At 39.6% G+C, this 22,604-nt stretch overlaps 1 protein-coding gene across 5 annotated transcripts in view; it reads left to right on the top strand.

The window, feature by feature from the left end:
- The first annotated feature begins 5,082 nt into the window (after window positions 1-5,082).
- The window catches only part of LOC131234044 (uncharacterized), a 49,645-nt gene continuing 32,123 nt past the window's right edge, over window positions 5,083-22,604 (top strand). For 2 of the 5 annotated variants that reach the window (XM_058231010.1, XM_058231006.1), the window contains exons 1-12: window positions 5,083-5,500; window positions 5,646-5,730; window positions 8,703-8,805; window positions 8,946-9,045; window positions 12,404-12,490; window positions 12,686-12,792; window positions 14,243-14,423; window positions 14,519-14,618; window positions 15,287-15,503; window positions 20,946-21,004; window positions 21,116-21,240; window positions 21,431-21,885. In XM_058231010.1, the coding sequence (XP_058086993.1) occupies window positions 5,384-5,500; window positions 5,646-5,730; window positions 8,703-8,805; window positions 8,946-9,045; window positions 12,404-12,490; window positions 12,686-12,792; window positions 14,243-14,423; window positions 14,519-14,618; window positions 15,287-15,503; window positions 20,946-21,004; window positions 21,116-21,240; window positions 21,431-21,885 (1,736 nt within the window). In that variant the 5' untranslated portion in view covers window positions 5,083-5,383. The remainder of the gene's footprint in view (window positions 5,501-5,645; window positions 5,731-8,702; window positions 8,806-8,945; window positions 9,046-12,403; window positions 12,491-12,685; window positions 12,793-14,242; window positions 14,424-14,518; window positions 14,619-15,286; window positions 15,504-20,945; window positions 21,005-21,115; window positions 21,241-21,430; window positions 21,886-22,604) is intronic. The other 3 variants (XM_058231008.1, XM_058231011.1, XM_058231009.1) reach the window with 3 other exon arrangements.

Here is a 22,604-nt window from a genome sequence, read left to right as displayed (position 1 = left end):
ACTTCAAAATAGCGACGGATTTGGTCCGTCGCTAAAAATTCTGCAAGAATCTGTAACACGTTAGTCGTCCAAAAAAATATACACAATTCTTTAATAAGAACCCCATTCAAAAAATTCAAAAGATTAGCTTGAATAATAAACATACTGAATATCGTATTTGGCGTGTTTGGATGCTCAATTTACCTGAATAGAAATTTGAACTAAATAGGTAGTAAATAATCAAAATTGAAGTCTGGCAGTATTGCCATCTTACCATAAAGATGGTCTTCCAATGAGAACCTCCACAAAAAATTCCCTATTTCCTTGGAGCCAATGTTTATCAAATTGTTCTACAACAACAATCTGCTCAAAGAAACACACATTCTCATTAGTAAAATGTAAATATTTTCTAAAATCTACATTATAATTTGTATTTGTGTTTAATTTCATTTCTCGAAGATATGATACATGCTTTCTCGCCTTCAACTCAAGACTAAAGAGTTCAGCTCCTAAAAATCCATAAAAACCAAGATATATGATCCTGCAAAAAAAAAAAACCCGCGTGCTGAAATAGCAAAATCTATTTTGTATCAATCTATCAGGATGAAGCAAACTGTTTATATTCACAACTAGATGAAAAACTGCCACTTATCGGGAAATCGAAACCATGCTATTTTACAATATACCGTTTAAACCTTTTAAGCACTATGTTTTGAAAATGAAGGTGCCCAACAACATTGAATCCAATTTACGGGAATTTCCACGTGAATCATCAAACTCCAACACAGAGATATGTTAATGTAATATAAATACAAGCCATGCAAACTAGCTAAGCTTTGTTTTTCAATGTCAGCGAATCACAGTTAGAGGTTAGCTGATTTTTAGTCCCAATGCCTAACATTGAGGATAGAACTTGATAGACTGAGAGGATTTTACAAATAGAACATGGTGAGCCCCAAAGAGGTTGATGCCGTATGCAGCGTCGGCATCTATATATATCCACATGCACATGTTGATAAATGTACTGTGTTTTTGTCTCTGAATATTTATGGTGGCACAATGCATATGTGGGATGTTTGAATTTAGATGGTCACACGTGGCTCACGCAATCGTGCATTGAAAGGGTAATGTGTCATTGACACCCAATCCATAATCTCAAGACCACTCCAAAATACATTGGTTCCTATACACAAGACAAACCATGGACATGTGTGAATGCTCTGATTACTCACTGTGACATGACTTTGCCCTGATTCAAATGGCTCATGTTAAACAATTGGTAGCCATCGCTATGTCAAGTTGGGGCTCACCCCATTAGTGGAGCATTTTGCATGACACACGGTGGGAATGAAAATGTAGGCTCATCCATTTTGCCATACCATGTTAGGACATGAGTCCAAAAATAAAGATGATCTAAAACTCAATGCATTGCATGACAATAAATAGTAAGAATTGAATGTCTACTATTGAAACATTTGTGAGGCTACAAAAGTTTTAGATCAGGCTAATATATTGTTGTTTACAGTTTATCACAATAAGGATGACCTTATAAAGGGTTTGGTTAGCATATTACATTATGGTGGACATTGGGAGGTTCCAATGGTAGGCATTTCCTTACTGATATTCTCTTGTAGAGCAGGCCACTCGAGTTTTGCATCTATCTTATCTTGGGCTAATGTTCTGACATGATTTAGCAAAACGGATGGTTGGGGTGGTGTGTATGCTCTCTATGCAAGGTGGCGTGCACAACAAGAGGATGCGCCTTGTTAGACTTTTATTTTGGAATATGTGTGATATGACTCAAAATGATATGTTTGATTAACTCAAAAGTTGCCACTAGTCAGGTAAGGTCCATAATTTAGGGTTAGCTAGACACTGTAGTATCACATTAGGTTGGAAAATCAATAATTCCCTGGCTAGAATGACCCTTAGATATGATTTAGGGCCGGAGCTTTCGAGTAAGGATCTTGATGAAAGAGGAGGAGAGTTTACATACTCTTCTCTGCTTACATTCAGGCAATATCTCTAATTTATGGGATTTTAGGGACTTTTGGAGTTCCGAATAAACTTATCTTGCCAGCTGTGAATAATGCATAAAAACTAACCAGAGAGACACTACCTGACTCAATTACTACTAGTAGATCTCAATATCTAAACCTCTGTAGGAACTCAAGAAGATAGTAGTTTCAAAATAAAAAGGAAAGAAAAAGCAAATAAGTAGAAAACTAACAAGCAAATAAAAATGAAGAGCAACGACTAATGAAAAAGAAGCTTTTACCAATGGTGGTTCAATTATCATTGTCTGTGATGTGATCCACTTATGATTTGGATTTGCCTCATTTACATTGAGCTAGCAAAATGGATATACAAATGGATGTACTTTAATGTAATTTCTCTCAAACTAATAAAAAATGCATACACTAAATAATACCATAGGTGTTTAAAAGTGAGTAGGAGTTGCCCCTTGAAAATTAAATTTTTATGACATGACATGTGATTCGAATTTCCTATGGTAAGTAATTAATGCTAAAAAGTGTGCCATACTTTAAAAAAAAAGTATATATTACATCATTTCAAACACGCCCTAAAGACATCATTGTGGGCCCTACAGCACCCAACACTACTAGCACCGGCTTCAATAGGTAGCAACCGTCTGAAACGTTTACAAGAAAGCCGAGTACCTAAGAAGATAATAACAAAAAACTCAAAAGTGTTACTGGATTCCTTTACTCATCACGACTAGATTTTATAATGCGCGCATTTACGAGATCTTCAGAATTAAGGAGATCAGATTTTCTAATGCACCCATCAGTGGAACAGGGATCACTATCAGTTGATCCCGACCGTCAGAATTACGAGAATTACTACAGACGGGAGATGAAAGAAAACTCACATAGATTGGAAGATTCTATCCATCGCATAATTTACGGACGGTTGCTTAAATTTTTCTTAATCATCTGACTTTAGTGGACTAATCGGAGAGTATTAATTTATTTTCGGATTATTCTTAGTGGTTCCGTCACCCAAATTGGGCCCGATAAGATTAATGGCTTAGATGATGACTGCCACGATGAAGATCAACACATTCGATCACCAAAAAGTGGGAACGCAAGAAGTGCCATGTTTCGGCAATCCAAGCGGTTGACGTAACGTCACCCACCGTTGATGGTCCATGCACCCAAGGGAAGCGGATTGCGTACTGAGTAACTCAGTACGCTAAGCGTACGGAGTAAAACCTGTGGGGCCCACCGAGATTTATGTATTTTATCCACTCTGTCCATGCATTTTAAGAGATAATTTTATTTTATGACAAAAAAATGAAGCATATGAAAAGCTAAGTGGACCACGCCATAGGAAACTATATGAATTGAACATCTACCATTGAAAAATTCTTAGAGGCCACGGAAGCTTTGAATAAACATGATATTTGTTTTTTTATCTTCATTCATGTCTTTTTTATCTTATGAACATGTTGGATGACAAATAAACATCACTTCGGGCCACAGGAAGGTTTCAACGGTGGAAATCATTATTACCACTGTTTCCTTTGGTATGGTCGATGTGAGATTTGTATATGCTTAAATTTTGGGTCAACTACTAAAATGATCTGGAAAAACGGATGGACGGCGTGGATAAGACAAATACATTCAGGGTGGGTCCAAATGAGTTTAATCAGTACGATAAGAGCGTTCTGAGAAACTCATTACGCAATCCGATTTCCCCGGGAAGTGGTATATGTGCGGCCCCGGCCTCACCCAAGACGGTCCGGCACTTACTGTGAGGCCCAGCTTGATGACGTATTCTACATCCACGCCGTCTGTCCGTTTTTTCGGATCGTTTTAGAGGTCGATCCTAAAAATGAAGCATATCCAGCTCTCAAGTGGACCATACCACAGGAAACAGTGGTGATTGACCATTAATAATTTGTAATGGGCCGCAAAAGTTTTGGATAAAGCTGATATTTGTTTTTCCCTCTATCCAGGTTTACGTGACCTTATCAACAGGTTGGATCGAAAATAAACATTATAGTGGCCTAGGAAGTTTTTAATGGTGGGACGTTCATTCTCCACTGCTTCTTACAGTATGATACACGTGAGATTTGGATCTGCTTCATTTTTAGACTCATATTCTAAAATGATGCGGGAAAACGGATGGACAGCATGGATATAGAATACATACATCAAGGTGGGCCCCATGGTAAGGGCCGCACCGTATTGGGTGAGTCCGGGTCGCACCCAATCTGCTCCCAAAACCCTCTGGACACGAACGACACCAGCCGTCTAGTACTTGGTCACTTTTGGTTAAGAGTAGACAGTTGCTCGATTTGACGAATCAAAGCAAATCAACGGATTGGAATCTTCGGATCACTAAACCACAGACGAGCTCCACTTGCACAAACTGAAAATCTGACCATCTCCTGCTGATGATCTGGCACAGCCTAAGTGTGGCCCACCTGATAAGTGGTTCGGATAGAGACGATCTTCGTAGTGTGGTCCACCGTTTACATGGTTCGGATGTCCTAAAAAATTGAACCTCAGGTGGGAAAACCGAATCGGTTCTCCCTGCATAAAGTGGACGCGGATTGCGTCTACCCGGCCCGGACGGTAATCCATCTAGGCAGGGCTCTGTGGGGTCCAACGTGATGTAAGTATTTTATCCATGCTGTTTATCGTTTTTCTAAGACCATTTTAAGGTATGAGCTAAAAAATGAGGCAGGTACAGGGCATAAGTGGACCACCAAGTGGGGATTGAACGTATACCATTAAAAAGTTTTTGAGAGCTGGAGACGTTTCGGATCAAGCTGATATTTGTTTTTTCAGTTCATTAACGTCTACATGACCTTATGAATAAGTTGGATGGTAAAAAAAAAACATCACAGTAGTCCTTAGGAAGGTTTTAATGGTGAATGTTATTATTATTGTAGTTTCCTTTGGTGTGATCTACTGTAGCTGTGTACCTGCTTAATTTTTTTAAAAATAACTTAAAATAGTCTTAGAAAAGCGATGAATAGCGTGGATAAAACACTTACATCACGATGAGCCCAACGGAGCCCTGGGTAGGACGCAATCCGCGTCCATATAAAGTCTGCACACCCGTACTTTATCTATCTTTTCCTATGTGGGGAGCGCAGCGTTGGGGACTCGAACCTAGGGTTTTGCCTTCCCCACGAAAAAAACTACCGCTTCTCCGCGCCATCTCTCTGTACATAAAAGCAGGCAACACGAAGCGCGACTCGATCCCGCAATCTCCTCCTCGTTTCTTCGTCCGCCACTCTTAACCGTTTTAGACTCGAAACCAAACACCTCGTGTCCGTCTCTTTTCGCGCCCGAATTCGGTTCTTGCCAAGCTTCTCCTACTCCCCGAACTTCTCAGCATCTTCTCTCAGTTGTATTTTGGCCGCACGATGGCTTCGCACTTCCAGGCAACGACTTTAATCGCTTCTCTTTCTTACCCGAATTCCATTGCATGGTCGGAAGAGAACCTGGTGGCCATCGCGTCGGGCCATATCGTCACGATACTGGTAAGAGATCAAGATCCGAATAAATGCAGATAACAGCAGTTGTCTGGTAGAGTTTCGGGGTCAGCAAGTCGTGTTTCTCATTATACTTTTCTCTCTACAAGTTATTTAAAAAAGAAGGAACTTTTTTGTTTTCCTGTATCTGCAGAATCCGTCGTCCCTTTATGGACCTCGAGGGTTGATTACAATACAGTCAACTAGGCCATTTCAGATTGGAGTGGTGGAAAGAGAAGGTATGGATTCTTACAGAGTACCGTTTGTTGGGGGACTGATTCTTCAGCAATTTCCATGAGAGAAAACTTTGATACTCTGGCAGTGTGATAGTTGATATGCAGGCACTAAGAAATTATGCACACGAAAATACATGTCACTTAACTTCAGCTGTCCAAATCATGGGTTAAAATTTAGATGGATCATAAATCGAAAATTACACTTATTTGATTTTCTTACTTGCTGAAAGGGTTCGTTTGGATGGTGGTAAATGGTTTATGCTGTAAATGATTTACTAGTAAATCACTTAAAGGCTATAAATCATTTACAGTGTTTGGATAGCCTGTAAATGGTAAATGGTTTACCAGTAAATCATTTACAGTGTTTGGATAGCCTGTTAATGGTAAATAAAATCTGCTTTATAGGCTTTCATTAAAAAAAATAAAAATAAAAATAGAGCTGTTGCCATCTCCTCATTTACTAGTAAACGAAAACTCACCTTTTTACTGGTAAATGAGAAGGGGGCTTTGCTAGTAAATCATTTATAAGTAGTAAATGATTTACTAGCAAATTAGAGCATCCAAACACAAGTAGTAAATGATTTGCTAGTAAATCATTAACTACTTGCCCCAGTTACCACCATCCAAACGACCCCTAATGGATGACCCAAATGAGAAACAGTCAACAGTCTGAATTCAAAAAAAAAAAAAAACCCATTAATCATAGGTTAAGATCGGTTGATCGATATAAATTTCGTATGACAACCCGGCTAACATGTGCCCTGTTCTTTGTTGTTTGACTTGAGTTTATGGATGCCAGAGTATCAAATAACTCCTATATTTGTAAGTGGTATAAAGTGGCTTTGCTGAGCCCACAGTTGAGCTGTCAATGAGCTGGGCCCTGGGCCAAGCAAAATAAAACAATTTAATTGGGCCAGTTCGAAACCGGAGCCAAACCAACCCCAAGAACGGCCGTTAACATTCCCAGCTCACATGCATGTATGAGACTGCCCAGCCACATGCCACCACATGTGCTGGCATGGTACACTGGTGTGAGAAGAAAGATGCCCTTCAGGTGCGTCCATCTACATGATGCCTTTGTTTAGAAATCTGGCTTGCCACTCATACGCAATTTACAAAACAAATGAACGGCTGAAGAAAAATATAGTCAAGTTTTCTCTCAGCTGTTTGGCTGTTTCTAATATTTGTTGTCGACCTGAAGAGTGGGCAGGCCTGGTTGGTTAGGCTAGCTCATCTACCTAGCTGAACTGACCTGCTTGGATCTAACAACCATGCGCCACACCGGTTCATGTGGTGCATGTAGATGGGCTGGCATATACATGCATTTGGGCTTAGCAAACCTTGGTAGAAAGTGTTTCTTAGTTTAGTTGGGTACATTCTAGATGAATGTTGTCCAGTGGCAACAAAGAAGATGAAGAAATCTTTATCATCTGATCACTTTTTTTTTTTTTGAAAGATGAAATTTATAGGCCAGTTCCAAAACGAAAGCAAACAGGGGCAAGAACAAGGGCAAAGAAAACAGAAAACAAGGAAAAAACCTAAGAAAAGCTAAAAGACTAAGAATAGAATATAACAACAACCAGCCCCATGGCTGAGTAATGCATTTCCATGAAATTGCCAAAATATTTAAGTGATCTGTCAAATAAAAATGGAATTGGCAGAGAGCATTTAGGGGTGTTTGTTTTTCTATTTACCACAGTAAGTGATGGTAAATAAGTAATAATGACTTCTCGTTGATGTTTGGTAGAGAGGAAATCGTTTGAATATTTGCGCCTTGATTTTTGAAATTGACTTTTTGAAAATCGGATGAGAATATGCGAGTGAAATCTGTGGGTCCCACTGTCATGCATGTGTCTAATCCACGCCATCCATCCATTTTAACGGCTCATTTTAGGCCATGAACTCAAAAGATGAGGTAGATTCAAAGCTCAAGTGGACCACCTCAAAGGAAACAAGGGGGATAATGATGTCCACCATTGAAAGGTAAAATCATCTGTGGGTCTTACACTAATGTGTATCTATGATCCAACCTTGTCATATGGTCACATAGACATGGTTGAATTGAAAATACAAATATCAGCTTGACCCAAAACTTCTGTGGTCCACAAGAAGTTTTCAATGGTAGGCGTTCAACTCCCCCTCTTTTCTTGTGGTGTGGTCCAATTGTGCTTTGGATTTGCCTCAATTTTGGCTGATGCCCTGAAATGAGCTGGTAAAATGGATGGATGGGGTGGATCAAACACATACATCATGGTGGGCCCCATAGGTTTTAGTTTTTCCTCAGTATTAGCGTCACGCCAATCAAATGTCAATGTCGTAGGGGCGGTTGGCTGTAATTCAAATTGTAAATAATGATTACTTATTTACCACCATTTATAGTGGAAAATAGAAAATCAAACACCCCCAAATATTTTGAATTCAAATGGTTCCATGAAAAAAAAATTGGTAGAAACTCATTCACATTTAGCTGTTTCATTACCTTTTCTTTTTTTTTTTTTGGTTTTTTTTGTTTTTGTTTGGTAAATCCTTAAAAGTAGCCGGAATCATATTGTAATTACCACGTGCATGTAATTTGACATCATGGTTTGTAGCTCTATTCTTTAGTAGAGAAGGAAACATTCAATCTTCAGATGAACCATTTCATGTCCCGTTAAACTGTACGTGTTGGGCCTGCCTTTTGGTGACTGAGTTGTTCATATGGTGGGCTCCATGGTTGATGATAGATTAAAACGTTCCCCTACATCAGGTGATCGTAATAGTCCATTTGGCCCATTGAATGTGGAGCAGTGGTTTCAACCATGCAATTTCATTGCTTGGCTTGGATCTTTGATGTGCGATGTAATAGGGCATGGCCATCCCATGATGGGTCCACCAGTTGACTAAAAATGCGATTTCTTTACATCAACTATCATATAGGACCGCTTTAGTGAAGTTATGTCTGCGCATTGTGATGCATTTCTTTAATATGTTTGCAGATCTTCTTACTCCCTGTTTAATGCCTATCTATTTATCACGCGATGTTCGTCCATGCGCTCGATCAATTTCATGGTCCCATGCAGGACTGGCTCCTAATTCCGGGTATGCAAGGCTCCTTTGTTTCTCACCATGCAGTGCATCTTATTCCAAACCATCTTCAGCCAAACTTATGTCTACATTTATCTTGTATGTGTGGGTGATTTGCAAATCTGTAAAAGGGATTGTTCTAAAAATTTCTGTAGTTTAACTTCCTGCAGATGTTTGCTTGCTGTTTGTACTTCAGAAGGCCGTGTGAAGCTTTATCGTCCTCCGTTTTGTGAATTTTCTCCTGAGTGGGTGGAGGTATGCTGCGTGCAGACATTACTTTGATGTTGATCTGTAGATGGGTATATATATATTTTTAATGACGACAGTGTGTCCCCACTCCACGCCCCCCCCCCCCCCCCCTTTGTTTAAGGTGAGACTAATCCCTACAGATGCATGCAATCACCCGCAAGCCACGTGCATCGGGTAAAGCATGGGGAGGGGAATCGAACTCGTATTTGTGTGGACTAAACTCACGACGCTAGCCATTCGCCCAAACCCCAGGCGGGCATCTATAGATGGGTATTGATATAATGTTAAGTGAATCTGGAGGAGGCATACTACTTTCGTGATGCCAATTTAAGCTAGTTTCCTAAATGTGAAATGTATTATGTTATGCAGTCTTCTTTAATTTTACAGCTACTATTTTCTGGTACTTTATGTCAGACATTGGTCAAGTGAAAAGGCAGGCATGGACATGCTGCAAGTGGCTAATTATTTTACATGACTTCCTGACCCCTTTAAAAAAAAATGACACACTATAACTTGCCATGTTGAGACCCACCACCCACTTGGCACCCCACATCACCCCAATTGATTAGACGTCTATGATTGGGCTGTGACTCTTAAAGGAAACACGATTGTGCATGAGTGACTTCTCATGTTACTGAGGATCATTAGAACATTTTTTGAGGAGGTTAAATTTACAGTGTAATTATTTTTCTGTAGAACAATACAGTGTTTAATAATCAATAAATAACAAAAGGATCCTCAACCAACAATTTCAGGCTTGTGGAAATTGGAAAAAAATGGAGAAGGAGATCATATTTGATTTTAATAACCCAGTCGATTTTGCACTTGTATGATGATGCAAAGACAAATGGCAAATTGGCACTAATTGCATCTTTAAAAAAGAAGAAGAAGTGCTAATTACATAAAGGTAACTGTATGTGCCAGATATTGAGCACCATGATAATCAATGGAAGAATAAATAGGTGAAATCACTCCATCAGGACCTAAGGTATCACACATAAAGGCATTACACGAATAGAAAGGGGGTTCTCACCTAGGAAACACACACCAAAAAAAGAAAAAAGAAAAAGAAAAGAAAAGAAAGAAAGAAAGAAAAAGAAAGAAAGAAAAACCTAGATTTTTATTTATAAACAATTAAACATGCATACCAAGCTTCCTTTTTTTTTTTTTTTTCCCCTACCAACTACGTTTTCTGTTCTCATACAATCTAGACTTTCTAAATTTGTTAAAGAAACAATGGAAGAGTACTCATTGTAATATAAACCTTCTAAAAATTATCGTACAAATGGACTTGTGGGCTGGATACACTACACATGCTAATCTCAGAAAAGAACTGACATGTATGACCATATGGGGCCCATTTTCTTTCTGCTTTGTACATGCATGCGGGATTAGGATTGTTTGCATTGTAAAATTACCACAATGCCCACGACAAAAAGACCAAGTTAAATAAGTTTCAAAGGTTTAAATTAATTATTATGAATTCCTTCAAATTCAATTGAAGGGATACCTGCAGAGGTAGTTGTTCTTAAGACTGGCTGGTCCAGGAAAGCATGCAACAATTTTTTGGTTAGGTGTATCTGTGAATTGAATGACATTCTATCTATTGAGCTTTCCACTAATCAATTTTCCAACTAAAGCTTCCCTTTTGGTGCTATGCATTTTGGATGAATGTTAAATCATTCCCTAAACCAGGAGTCGTAAGGCTGCAAAGTATGTGTTGGCATCATGAAGAAGTGTTTAAAAGTGGTCTCTCATTTGCCACGTCACTACTGCTTTGTGTTATCATGTATCTTTTGTGTAGTTGTCAAGAAAAAAAAAGTAGCTTTGGTGACAGTCCAATTAAATGTGTGGGAATCAGCAGTTCGATTTTGGTCAGGGAAGCACCAATCCATATGTATGTAATTTCTTGGAAGCTGCCAACCATGATAGTCTTGACAGTACCTGAGGTAATGCATTCTGATTACTGCAACCTGCCTGTCCCTATGTGCTGAAACTTTTGCTGACTATTTCCCATTGGGTAAATGCGCCTTGAAGGCAAGGATATGCATCCATACATAACGTTACTTATCATCATCATCTAAGCCTTATCCCAATTAATTGGGGTTGGCCACATGAGTCCTGTTCTGTCATTCCACTCTATCAAGGGCATGCATAATGTTACATATCATACAACAAAAGCATCCTAGTAAAGTGGTTAGGATCATAGGTTCCTGAGCATGAGGTTATTGGTTTGGTTCTATTATCTCAAATCACCTGTTTATATCTACATTTTAAAGAATCCAAAGCCTGACCTGGACAACTAGGCTAGCTGAACCAGTGGTCCAAATGGTTTCTTCCCCACAACAGGCATCTAAGTGTTCCGATCAGTTATCCCACCTGGTTTCATTCCAATCTGATCTGGCCAGTTAGTCTGAGCTGGGTTTTAAGACGCTGATGTCAACTACTCAAAGCCCACATGACCATATTTTTATACAGTTAATAGTAAAACATTATTGCAGGCTACCTTTGGCACAAGATTCCTGCAACCAAGGTCTACCAGAATTTTTATTTTTATTTTACACAAGCACACACACCACCACACACTCATGCCATGGTGGGATTTCACCACCTATGGGTACTCGAACCCTCAACCAAGTGTTGAAACTCCTAAGAGTCTACCACCGGAGTAAGAGTAAGGACGACTGTTAGGTACACACAAAGTACAACTGTTCACACACTTATGCATGTGAAAAATAGGACTTCAAACTAGTTCAAACCGATGCTTTTTCTCCAATATATATTTGTATTTGAAATGCAACATGCCTACAACATTTTCTAGTATGGATGCACCGTCCGGTCCCAAGCCCCTCAATGGAGGGTTGATGTCAGGCAAACAGCTGGTTGCTGAGCTTTTGCTAAGCAAGCATGAGAGGATTCATAAAGCTGATTCCATACAGTTTGGACAAGCCTATGATTACATGGGAGTAGATAATGCAAATATAACATGAAGCAAATAGCATGATTACCTTTCACTATGTGCAGTTGGGATTTCTGAATCTCTTTAGTGCTTGTTGCATGCTTGCCTATATATGTACACACTCATGGAATTTGAGGTGGAATGAGAAATGTTTATGATGTGTTTCCTGTTGTCTCTTCTTGTAATGATTGGTGCCAAGATAAATTTTATGTTGGATGTGTTAATCTTTTCTTATAACATTTTGAAAATAGTGGCACAAGGGTTGAACACTGTCCACCTTTCAAGAAAAAAAAAAGGGTTGAACAATGTGTCAAAACTTGCCCTTGCAAATATTCTCATGGAATTTCCTATTATTATACTTGCTTTCATCATGCAATAGTGACTTGCATTTCCTAATATATGTAGGTTACGGATATATCTGACATGCTGTATGATTATTTCGTAAGTATCAATTTTGGGGAGTTTGACGTGCCTTCCAAAAAGATCCTCCATGTAAGTTCTGTTTCAATCAGCATATTTCTGTTTCCTGCAGCATTACTCTCTTCAGCCACTTGTATCTATCGGTTAGAAGATACTGTAATCTATATAAATAACTCATTCAACACTAAACTTTACCGCCTCGAAGCTCTTTTTTTTTTTCCTGCTTTTTGATAGACCTATGTAACCCTTGCTGTTATTCTCTTCTAGGGACAATTGGTTCAAAAAAACACTATAGAGACTGGAGTTGCCAATAATTTGAAGGATTCCATTTCAAGTAAGAGGCTTAAGCGAAGAACAAGGACGTCTAGTGGAACGTAAACCTCTCGTCTTCATTTTTTGTTTTTCAACTCTTGATGCTCTTGCCTTCTTGTATCCTTCCTCATGTTGATTTAATTTCATGCCATCCAATCTTAAAACTTTTGCAATACTGCTTCTTGAATATGAAGTTTTCTGATGCACCAGCTCTCATGGATTATTGTTGTAAAGTCATTAACTCAGATCATCTGAAAATGATGGCTCTATGGCATGGAATGACCAAGAAGTGTTTACTAGCCCATCACCATCATCATGAATTTGGGAGATGTCACCAATAATACTCATGACTTTATTGTCATTCAGTGGCAATCTCAGGCCATCTGAATTTGCTGGCTCTACAGCATTGAACAACCAAGAAGTGTTTACTAGGCATCACCATCATCATGAAGTTGGGGCACATCACCAATCTATGAACTGATCAGCTCCATTAAGCTTCCGTTAAGCTATCACAGAGAGGCATCTATCAACAACCCCCAAAAAGTTCAAATTAACGATAAATAACTTGGAAAGCAGAAGAAACCTAGAAGATGAGGGAAAAAAAGAGGAGATCAACAGTGATCTTGGGAAATGTAATTTCATTGATTTAAGTCTGGCAACTACGTAATTACATCCAGTAACCCTGTGCCTAGTATATCTTTCAGTAATGATCTGAAATTAATCTCCCTACACAACAACATGAAAAGCATTTTTTTTCATTTTGAATGTTAAACCTGCAGTTTCTCAGTGCTTTCTCTTATCTTTCACTCACCCTATATTTCCCTGCCCCTTCATTTCCCTTCAAGTATGTCCTATGTTTCCTTTATGTTTCTCCTGGTTCTGCTTTCAGTTCCTGCATCGTGCATTTATGTTCACAAAATCTTCTTCCATTCCTTGCACCTAGTTTTTCTAGTGTCATGCACGCCTCTTTACGCATGCCAACATGTACCACGTGAGCCCAAGCCAATCATGAGGTGGCTTCTATCTTGTTGATGCCCTTACCCAAAAATGAGGCCAGTCCATGTGTCGGGTGGGTCCATGTGCATGGAAACAGTCGATGGTTGAGGAAAAGGCCAGTATTCCACATTCAATGTGCACGTGTGGACACTTGATTAGTGGAGCAGCCTGATTTTTGGGCAGGACATCTACAAGGTGGTCCTCCCTGATGAATTGCTTGGATCTTGCCACATGTGGGTTTGTGTGTACAGAGGGGATACACACAAGGTTGAAAAACTCTCCCTACATTTGCTTCTCATACTGGAAACGTCAATGGTTTGTTCTGTTTGCATTTTTTTTTTAAATAGTAGAGCAATTTTGATACATTTACACTTCCAATCTATTATTTTGAAGGATATGCTTCAGGTTTCCAACGTTAGAAATACTGTTCTGATCTGATTGTGGTACATCTAAAACTCTTTTTATGTGGTTACTCTTGAATTTAAACCTTGCTCTGTTTGATCCATTGGGGTGCAGCATTGAGGACACAGGAAATGTGGGAGGGGACCTTCCACATGGTGCATATGGTGTAAATGGGAACTGCTCTCATCAGGATACAAATGGTGGCTGCACAGGACCTAATGATAAATTAGTTACTGTACTCCCGGAAGTAGCCACCATTCCATTCTCCACTTTCAAGCAGGGTTCTTCAGTTGAGGCACGCCTTTTCTCCCATTTCTCGGAAAGTAGAAGATTTCGTGCATCTTGTGTTCTTTTGTTTCTCAAATATTTGATAAATTTTGGATTTTGTAGGTTCTGAAACAGGATGGTTCCCGGCGCATCTGGATTAGAGGCATATTAGAGCGCATGGAGGCTGCAAGAGCTCTTGTAATTTTTCCTGAAGCAACAGATGGTACGCGTTAATTATTTTAGGACCCGTTTGCATTGGAGAAATCAATTTGGATTTTGATTGCGAACACTTCTTGACAATGTGAGGTGGAGGGTGTCACATCATCATTCACGTTTCCTTTTTAAATTTCTGGGAGGGCAGTGGTCCCACGAAGATGAAGAAAAGTGATGAAGGAGCCTTATGTGAATTGATGGGAGAAGAAACAACTCATCCATCCACCTTTTCCAAGAAGAATTGGTTTTAGTTGGTCAGTCGAGTGGTCAAATACTGACACTAGGGGTGACCAGTTTATGGATTGAACAAGAATTGTACGACTTTGGGCCAGGCTGGATGGAACAAGTGCTGGCCTAGCCCAATATTTGTACACAACAGCCAACATCCTGGGGCAGGGCGCTCTAACGAAGCGGAGAGGGCGTCACATCATCATTCACCTTTTTAATTTTTTGGGAGGGCATTGGTCCCACGAAAATCTTTCTTTCTTCATCTCAGCAAATGTTGACGGTGAAAAACCAAATGATTTCTCCTATGCAGACAGCACCTTGTGCAGGTTTAGGTCGTGAAGAAACATCTTCATCTTCATCTTCTTGTTGTTGTTGTATTTTTATTTTTATTTTTTGTATATATATATATTTATAAATATATCAGTGTAACTCTTGGATTATGTTATTCAGGAGAACGAGATGCATGGATTGAATTGAACATAGCATCTGATAGAATAGAAGATTCAAGCAGCCTCAATGGTCTTACTAATCACGGTCCTCACTTGTCTACTATACGCCCTTCCATGGATTTGGGTAATTTTCCAAGGCAAATTTTGTTGGCTGATCTTATTGGAAGAAAGGAAATTCTTAGCACTGGACAAGCTGTGGAAGCTTGGTTAAACAATAGGTAATGTTGACTGATTTTGATTGAGGAATGAGACTCGTAAATCTAGTTGCTCAATCTGCTGCAAGTGTTGGTTCTCTCTCTCTCTCTCTCTCTCTCTCTCTCTCTCTCTCTCTCTCTCTCACACACACACACACACACACACACACACACACACACACAAAGTTTCCATCTTGTATTTTTTTGCTCAATGCCAATTCATTCCTTTCAAATTTGGTTTTGTTGACGCATGCATGTGCTTGCAAGCACACACATGCATGCACGCTCACGCTAACACCATCTTTAGTTGACTCAGTGGCAATCCAGATAGTGCGTCAAACTGAATAGTTCTTTGGGCCTGTATTCAATTCGAGTAGCCTAACCTTTCTACCATCCAAGGTTGATGATATGGGCACTGAATGTGGGCCCTGCATCCAACAAAAAATCCACATGAGGCCATCAGTTGCAAGCCGCACCCATTCCAACACCTCAAGTTGAGGGCTACATCCTACCTCAGCCAACTTCGATTTTTTGACCATCAATTCAAGGAATCAGTAGCACATCTTTTTCTCTACTGCCCTTACTCTTTAGGCATTTGGGATTATATCCTGTCATCTTTTAAGGCGCCTTGGGTGATGCCGTGTACCATGGAGGATCTGTTTTTGGGATGGCACACAGGGGGGCCTTCATCCAAAGTGAGACGTCATTAGCATCCAGCCCTGCTGGTCGTTTTATGGAGCATCTGGTTGGAGCGGAATAGCAGATGTATTAGGGACAGGGGGGAGACTAGGTCTCACTGCGAGGAAAGCTTTCCCTTGCATAAGGGAATGGGACTTTCTCTCTCAAGTTGGATCACGTATATCATACATACCAAGCTTGTGATGACTTTGTAGATTGCCTTGTGATGATCATTGTGGCTAGGATTTGAATTATATGCACTTTCAGCAACACTTCCTGTGGCTCGATGACATTCTGGTCCTTATTTCAGGCAGATCTAGAGAGGCCATTAGATCTGTCAGTGAGGGAGAGCCCTTTAAAACTTTATGACAAGATTGGAAGAAAGGAAAAGAGAAAAGGATAAGGGGAAACTGTTGAAATTGTAAATAAGAAAGGTGAAGTAATCCTAGATCTGATACTATGTTAAAACTTATAACTCAATAGACTACATTGTGAAAGATGTGGAGCGGAAATAAAGAGAGGTGAAGAGAATATTTTCTACACATCCATCTCCCTCAATTTGCTCTTATTTATATACTACTTTGTTACAACTAGTAAAGCTCAATCAAATATTAGGGATTTTTACCAAAATGGCCCCCAGGTATGGTCTTTGCAAGAGAATAGTCTCCCTTTTCATATCTTTTTTCTTCGATCTCCTAACAGCTTTTTAGTTTTTACAAGGGGACCAAAATGCCCCTTGCCTTTGGAAGCTACGCCTATACTTGCTTTTGCTTACGGGAGAAGCTTCAAAGCCCCAATCCCGATGCATGAGGAGGCCATCACGTGGTGATTGAACCCACTTGAAGGGAGATCCAGTCCGTTCATTCTCTTTGTGGCCCACTATTTCAATGGGAAAAATACTAATTTGAGCATGATACGAGCTCTCTATGGCCCACAACAACTTATAATAGTAGCCGTGTAATCCCAACTCTTTCTTGAGGTGTGGTCTACCTTTTTTGTGGATGTGCTTCATTCTTGCTCTCATGTTGTTAAATTAAATTCTGAATCTAATGGACGGAGTGGATTCAACACATACCCCACGGTGGGCCCCACAGACAATGTCCAAGGACTGTATAGTGGGGCCACGTATGTTGAGAGACCCCATTTCTCTATTTTGCAATTTTTTCAGAGAGCTTTTTCCTTCGAAGCTTCCTCCGTGTGACCCACCACCACTCTTTGGCCCACTCCAGTCTCCGGCATTACATTCTTCAGCTTTTTTTTTTTTTGGCATTATTTACTCCAAAACTCTTCTTCTTCGAAGCTTCCTCGATGGAAATCCACCACCATGCTCCTACGCTCTATTCTCCGGCGAACCATTTTCCTATGTTCCATTCTCTAGTGTGGGAATCAGGTTGGGTGCAAATCTCTCCCCATCGCTAGGGAATCGGGTCGGGTGCACATTCCTCCCCTTCACACATGACAAACACGACCACAACCCTTAACACATGACGACCACAACCCTTAACACTTGACAACCACAACCCTTAACACCTGACAACTATTAAGTGCCCCATCATGACAACCATTAAAGTGCCCATAATGACAACCCCGACGCTTAATATATGGCAACCTTGACCCTCATGTAGTAAGGGTCTTGGTTGTCATGTCTTAAGGATCATGGTTGCCATGTGTTAAGGGTTTTGGTTGTCATGTGTCAAGGGGAGGAATGTGCACCCGAATCCAATGGATGGAGTGGATTCAACACATACCCTACGGTGGGCCACACAGATGGTGTTTGAAGACCCTATAGTAGGCCAAGTATGTTTAGAGACCCCATTTCTACCTTTCGCATTTTTTTACAGAGAGCTTCTTCTTCCTTCGTGGAACCCACCACCACTCTTTGACATTCAAGTCTCCTGCGTGGCATTCTCCGGCATTCAAGTCTCCTTCTTTAGGAAGCGTGGTTGCTGGAGTGTACGAAACGGTTGTTTTTTCAGGCGAAAGTGAATAGGAAGGCGGTTTGCCAGAGAACATGATGTTGGTAGCCGCTTGTTAGAAAAACGAACTCTACTAGAGGATGGTGGTGGGTCATATGGAGGAAGGTTCCAAAGAAAGTAGCAAAGGCTTTGTTAAAAAAAAAAAAAAAAAAAAAAAAACTCAAATGGGTCCTTCGATCGACTTGGCCCTACCTATGGGGTCTTCGGACACCGTCTATGGGGCCTACCATGGGATATGTGTCGAAGCCACTCCGTCCATTGGAGTTAGAATTTCATAAAAGGCCATGGGCCCAAAAAACGAGCCACATCCATAGATAAGGTGGACTGCACCACAAAGAAACAGTTGGTTGTTGTGGGCTAAATAGAGCTCGTATCAGGCTCAAATTAGTGTTTTCCCACTGAAATGGTGAGCCACGAAGAGAATGAACGGATTGAATCTGCTTTCAAGTGGGCCCAATCACCATGTGATGGCCATGTCATGCATCAGGATTGGGGCTTCGAAGCTTTTCCTGCAAACAAAAGCAGGTATAGGTGCAGATCCCAAAGGCAAGGGGCATTTTGGTCCCTATAAAAAATAAAAAGCCGTCAGGAGGCAATAAAAGAAAAAAGAAAAAAGAAAAGAAATGAAAAAGGGAGACTACTCTCTTGCAACGGCCATACATTGGGGCCATTTGGGTAAAAATCCCAACTTACTACAAATTTTAAAAGACATAACAACAATATATTGTGCATTACAGAGCATGAAGAAACTATGCACTCACACGTACTCATGAGTCTGTGTATAACTGTATGAATATGACGCATGGAAATTATGTGTGCTTGGTCCTATGGATCCCACAACCCAACTTGTTTATGATATGGGCTATCCAGTTGGATTTGTGGGCCCTAAACAACCCAATTGGACCATTTACTTGGTCCATATCTTCCATAAGATCAATCTGGACCATTGATGTGGTTTGGATCTTCAATCAGGACCCTTTGGGTTAGTCTGAATTTCAATATGGACTCTTAGGATGGGTCTGATCTGCAATCTGGACCTCTGTATGAATCTGATCTGTAATCTGTACCTTTGATGGGCTTGATCATGCAACTGTACAGCAATGGAGTCCAATCTGGACCCTGATTGGATGATCAGATGGACTGGAAGCATCATCAAGCGTCAAAAGCTTACAAAAAAATGGATGGTTTTGAGTGCGTTTTTGACTATGGGGCAACACTTTTTCTGGTAACTTAGTGGGGAAAAAGTGGTAGGTCTGCCTCACTAAAATATGAATCAGGCACACCTCATGGTTGCGATCATCATCTTAGCCTTTCACACAACAATTTGAAGTTGCCTTTTAGATGGTAAATTGGCCAGCTACCCACTAGACATCAACTTACCTTCATTACCCTGGCTTTCGAAACTGGCCATGGCTGAGGCTCAGACCTGTGCCCTATGAAATATGAATGGCCCCATCTTCTCTCAATCATATTCTCCAGTCTTGTAGGCTGACATAAAAGGACTGAAATCAAACAACTTATTTAAAAAGTAAATAATAAAAATAAAAAGAGTTATAATAACTAAATAGAGTAAAGAAAAGAAGAAGAAAATAAAGAAGGAAAGAAAACAATCAGGTATATGGCAATTATAATCAGAACCGAGCCAATGTTGTGGAGTGGTACTTAATCAATGCTAGATATTGGCAACTTTTATTTCATAAGCAGTCACATTATTTCCAGTAACCTTGTTATTGTCATTATGCACTTAGCATCATGTGCGAATCTTCCCAAAAAAAATAAAATAAAAAATTCATATGCAGGATAATCAAGCCTAATAATGTGAACATCTTTTATTTTTATTTTTATTTTTTATTTTTTAAATGTGAATGCTATCCTTTTATCACAATCAAGTTAACACGACATAATGTCTATTCGCTACTAAAAAGACTACAAATGTTTATTTTATTAGGGCGCCTCTTGGAAAGTTGATGTGGAAGATAGGCTTGGAACTTATTATTTCCAATTATATTGTTAGTCATTATGCACTTACCATCACATGCCAATCTCAAAAGGATAAATAATAATAATAATAATCATATGCTGGATAACCAGCTGAATAAAACCAATGCCTTTTACTTTCTTTCTTTATTTTATCTAAACATGAATGCTCTCCTTTTACCACAGTCATGTTAGCACGATACAAATGTTCATCCACTATTAAAAAAACTATATAAATGTCTAATTTTTTTAGGTTGCCTCTTGGGAAATTTGATGTGGAAGATAGAGTTTGAACTTATTATTTCCAATAATGTTGTTATTCTGCTGATCAAAATATCCTGGAAATAATAAGATCGATCTCTATCTTGTTATTCTGCCGATCAAAATATCTTGTTATATTCATTATGCACTTGCCATCATATGCTAATCTTAAAGCAAAAAAATTAACATCATATTCTGGATAATCAGCATAATAACACCAGCATCTTGTACATACTTCCTTGATTTATTTTAAACATGAATGCTCTCCTTTTACTACAATCAAGCTAACATGATATAAATGTCTATTCTCCATCACCATGAGAGGGAAAGTTGATGTGGAAGATAGGCTGCGAATTTCTGTTTATAAAATTTTGTGAATGTTTAACGTTTCTGGTCTCCCCTTTTTAAATTTTATTTTGGATATGAAAGATCATTCTAAATTTCTTACCAACCCAAAATACTTCATTTAATTTTAACTTTCTGGAATCCAGTTTTCTATACTGGTTTCTGGTTTTTGTTATTTTCAGTGTTACTTTGTGCATTTATGAGTAATTTATCATGCATGAAAATGCAGGTGGGTGGAAGGCTTTTTTATGGGTTCTGGTGGACATGGTCTGCTGGTAAAACTTTCGGGTATGGTTTGATTCTCACAATTTTTTCTCTGGGAATCTTGTTACGTCCTCGTGCGTGCATACGCACTATCTTTTATGTTGATGTCTTCCCATTTTTATCTCTGGACCACAGGTGGCAGTTGCTGTATTGCATTAGACCCTACCACTGTTCGACTGGCACCCGTATGGAATAGTGCTCTGCAGTCATGGCAGGTTACACTGGTCAAGATTCAAGTGGAGAACTTGGAGATATCTGGTGTATGTGTTTCCAACTAAGATACTTCTGTTCTTTTCTGTTAGTTGTTGCCACATTCACTTCACAGTTAATATCTCTGCAGTGCTAATGAGTTGTTTTCTTAGACTTATTAGAAGATCCAACAACTGCAACGTGCTTGGTCATCTCTATTTCCATCTGGGTTTGTTTCTAATTCTCGTTATGCATTTTCAGGTTGTTGAGATCCAATCTGAAAATTCCATGAAGAATAATCTGCATCAAAGAATCCCAGCATCTAAATCTGAAGGAAAACCACTCAAGAAAAGAAGGGTTGATGGCCCTCCACTGATAACTGCAGGGCAATATGCTTCTCGCAATGCAATGTTATCATCGGTGGTTGTTTCCTGGTCACCAATATTACAATTGCCATTTGAAAGTACTCTTGTTTCTCCAAGTTGCTCCAACAATTGTGCTATACTGGCTGTTGGAGGGAAGTCTGGTAAAATTTCTTTATGGAGAGTTCACGAACCCCAATGGTACAACATTGAGAATGGCGAGGCTTCTGTTGACACGGTGCTCGTTGGACTCGTCGAGGCCCATAATTCATGGATCACTGCAATTAGTTGGGGAGTACATGCGGCAGCTCCAAGTTCCCAACTCATCTTGGCTACTGGGAGTTCTGATGGGAGGTGAGTTAGATATGCTGGCATGTCAATGTTTGCTCTTTTCCTCTCTGCATTCATTCATTTGGTTACATTGTTCTTTTTGAATATGTTAATGCTGTGCCTCATGTCTTATACACTTGTAGCATGTTCGTGGTGCAGTAGGAAAAAATCATGTTTGCTCGAGTTTAATTTGGAGTCTTTAGAACTATGCGAATTAATGTGTTTCTCTTGTTTAATATCAGGGGGACAACAGGCTGAATCAATGATTTCGGATTAGGCTTAATACTTAAAGTGCTCTTGTGAAATTTACATATTAGGTTTTGTCAGATATTCTAGAATACCTACATCATCTAATAATAGCATTGGGAGGATTTCCTGATTGTGCAATGTTATTTCCTGATTGATTGTGGAGTATTTATGGCCATTCTGTTGATAGGAGTCTTGTGAGCACTTGTGTCCCATTTGGTTTTACTGCCTCACCATTTATTTCATGTGATGTTGGTATTAACTGCCAATATCTGGGCAGAAGACCAATTGAATTCTATCCATGATTACTGTTGGTCATGGCTGATCTCTCTCTCTCTCTCTCTCTCTCTCTCTCACACACACACACACACACACACACACACGCACACGTGTGCGCATGCATGCGCATGCACACACTAGAAAAACCTGATAAACTTGATTCTTGTATATATGTGTTTTTTTTTTATGTATCGAATCCCTTATCCAGTCCAACATAA

Source organism: Magnolia sinica, chromosome 18 (assembly GCF_029962835.1).
Source record: "Magnolia sinica isolate HGM2019 chromosome 18, MsV1, whole genome shotgun sequence".
NCBI lineage: Eukaryota > Viridiplantae > Streptophyta > Magnoliopsida > Magnoliales > Magnoliaceae > Magnolia > Magnolia sinica.
Note: the sequence above shows the minus strand (reverse complement) of the source record. Positions and strands in the feature narration are given on the sequence as shown.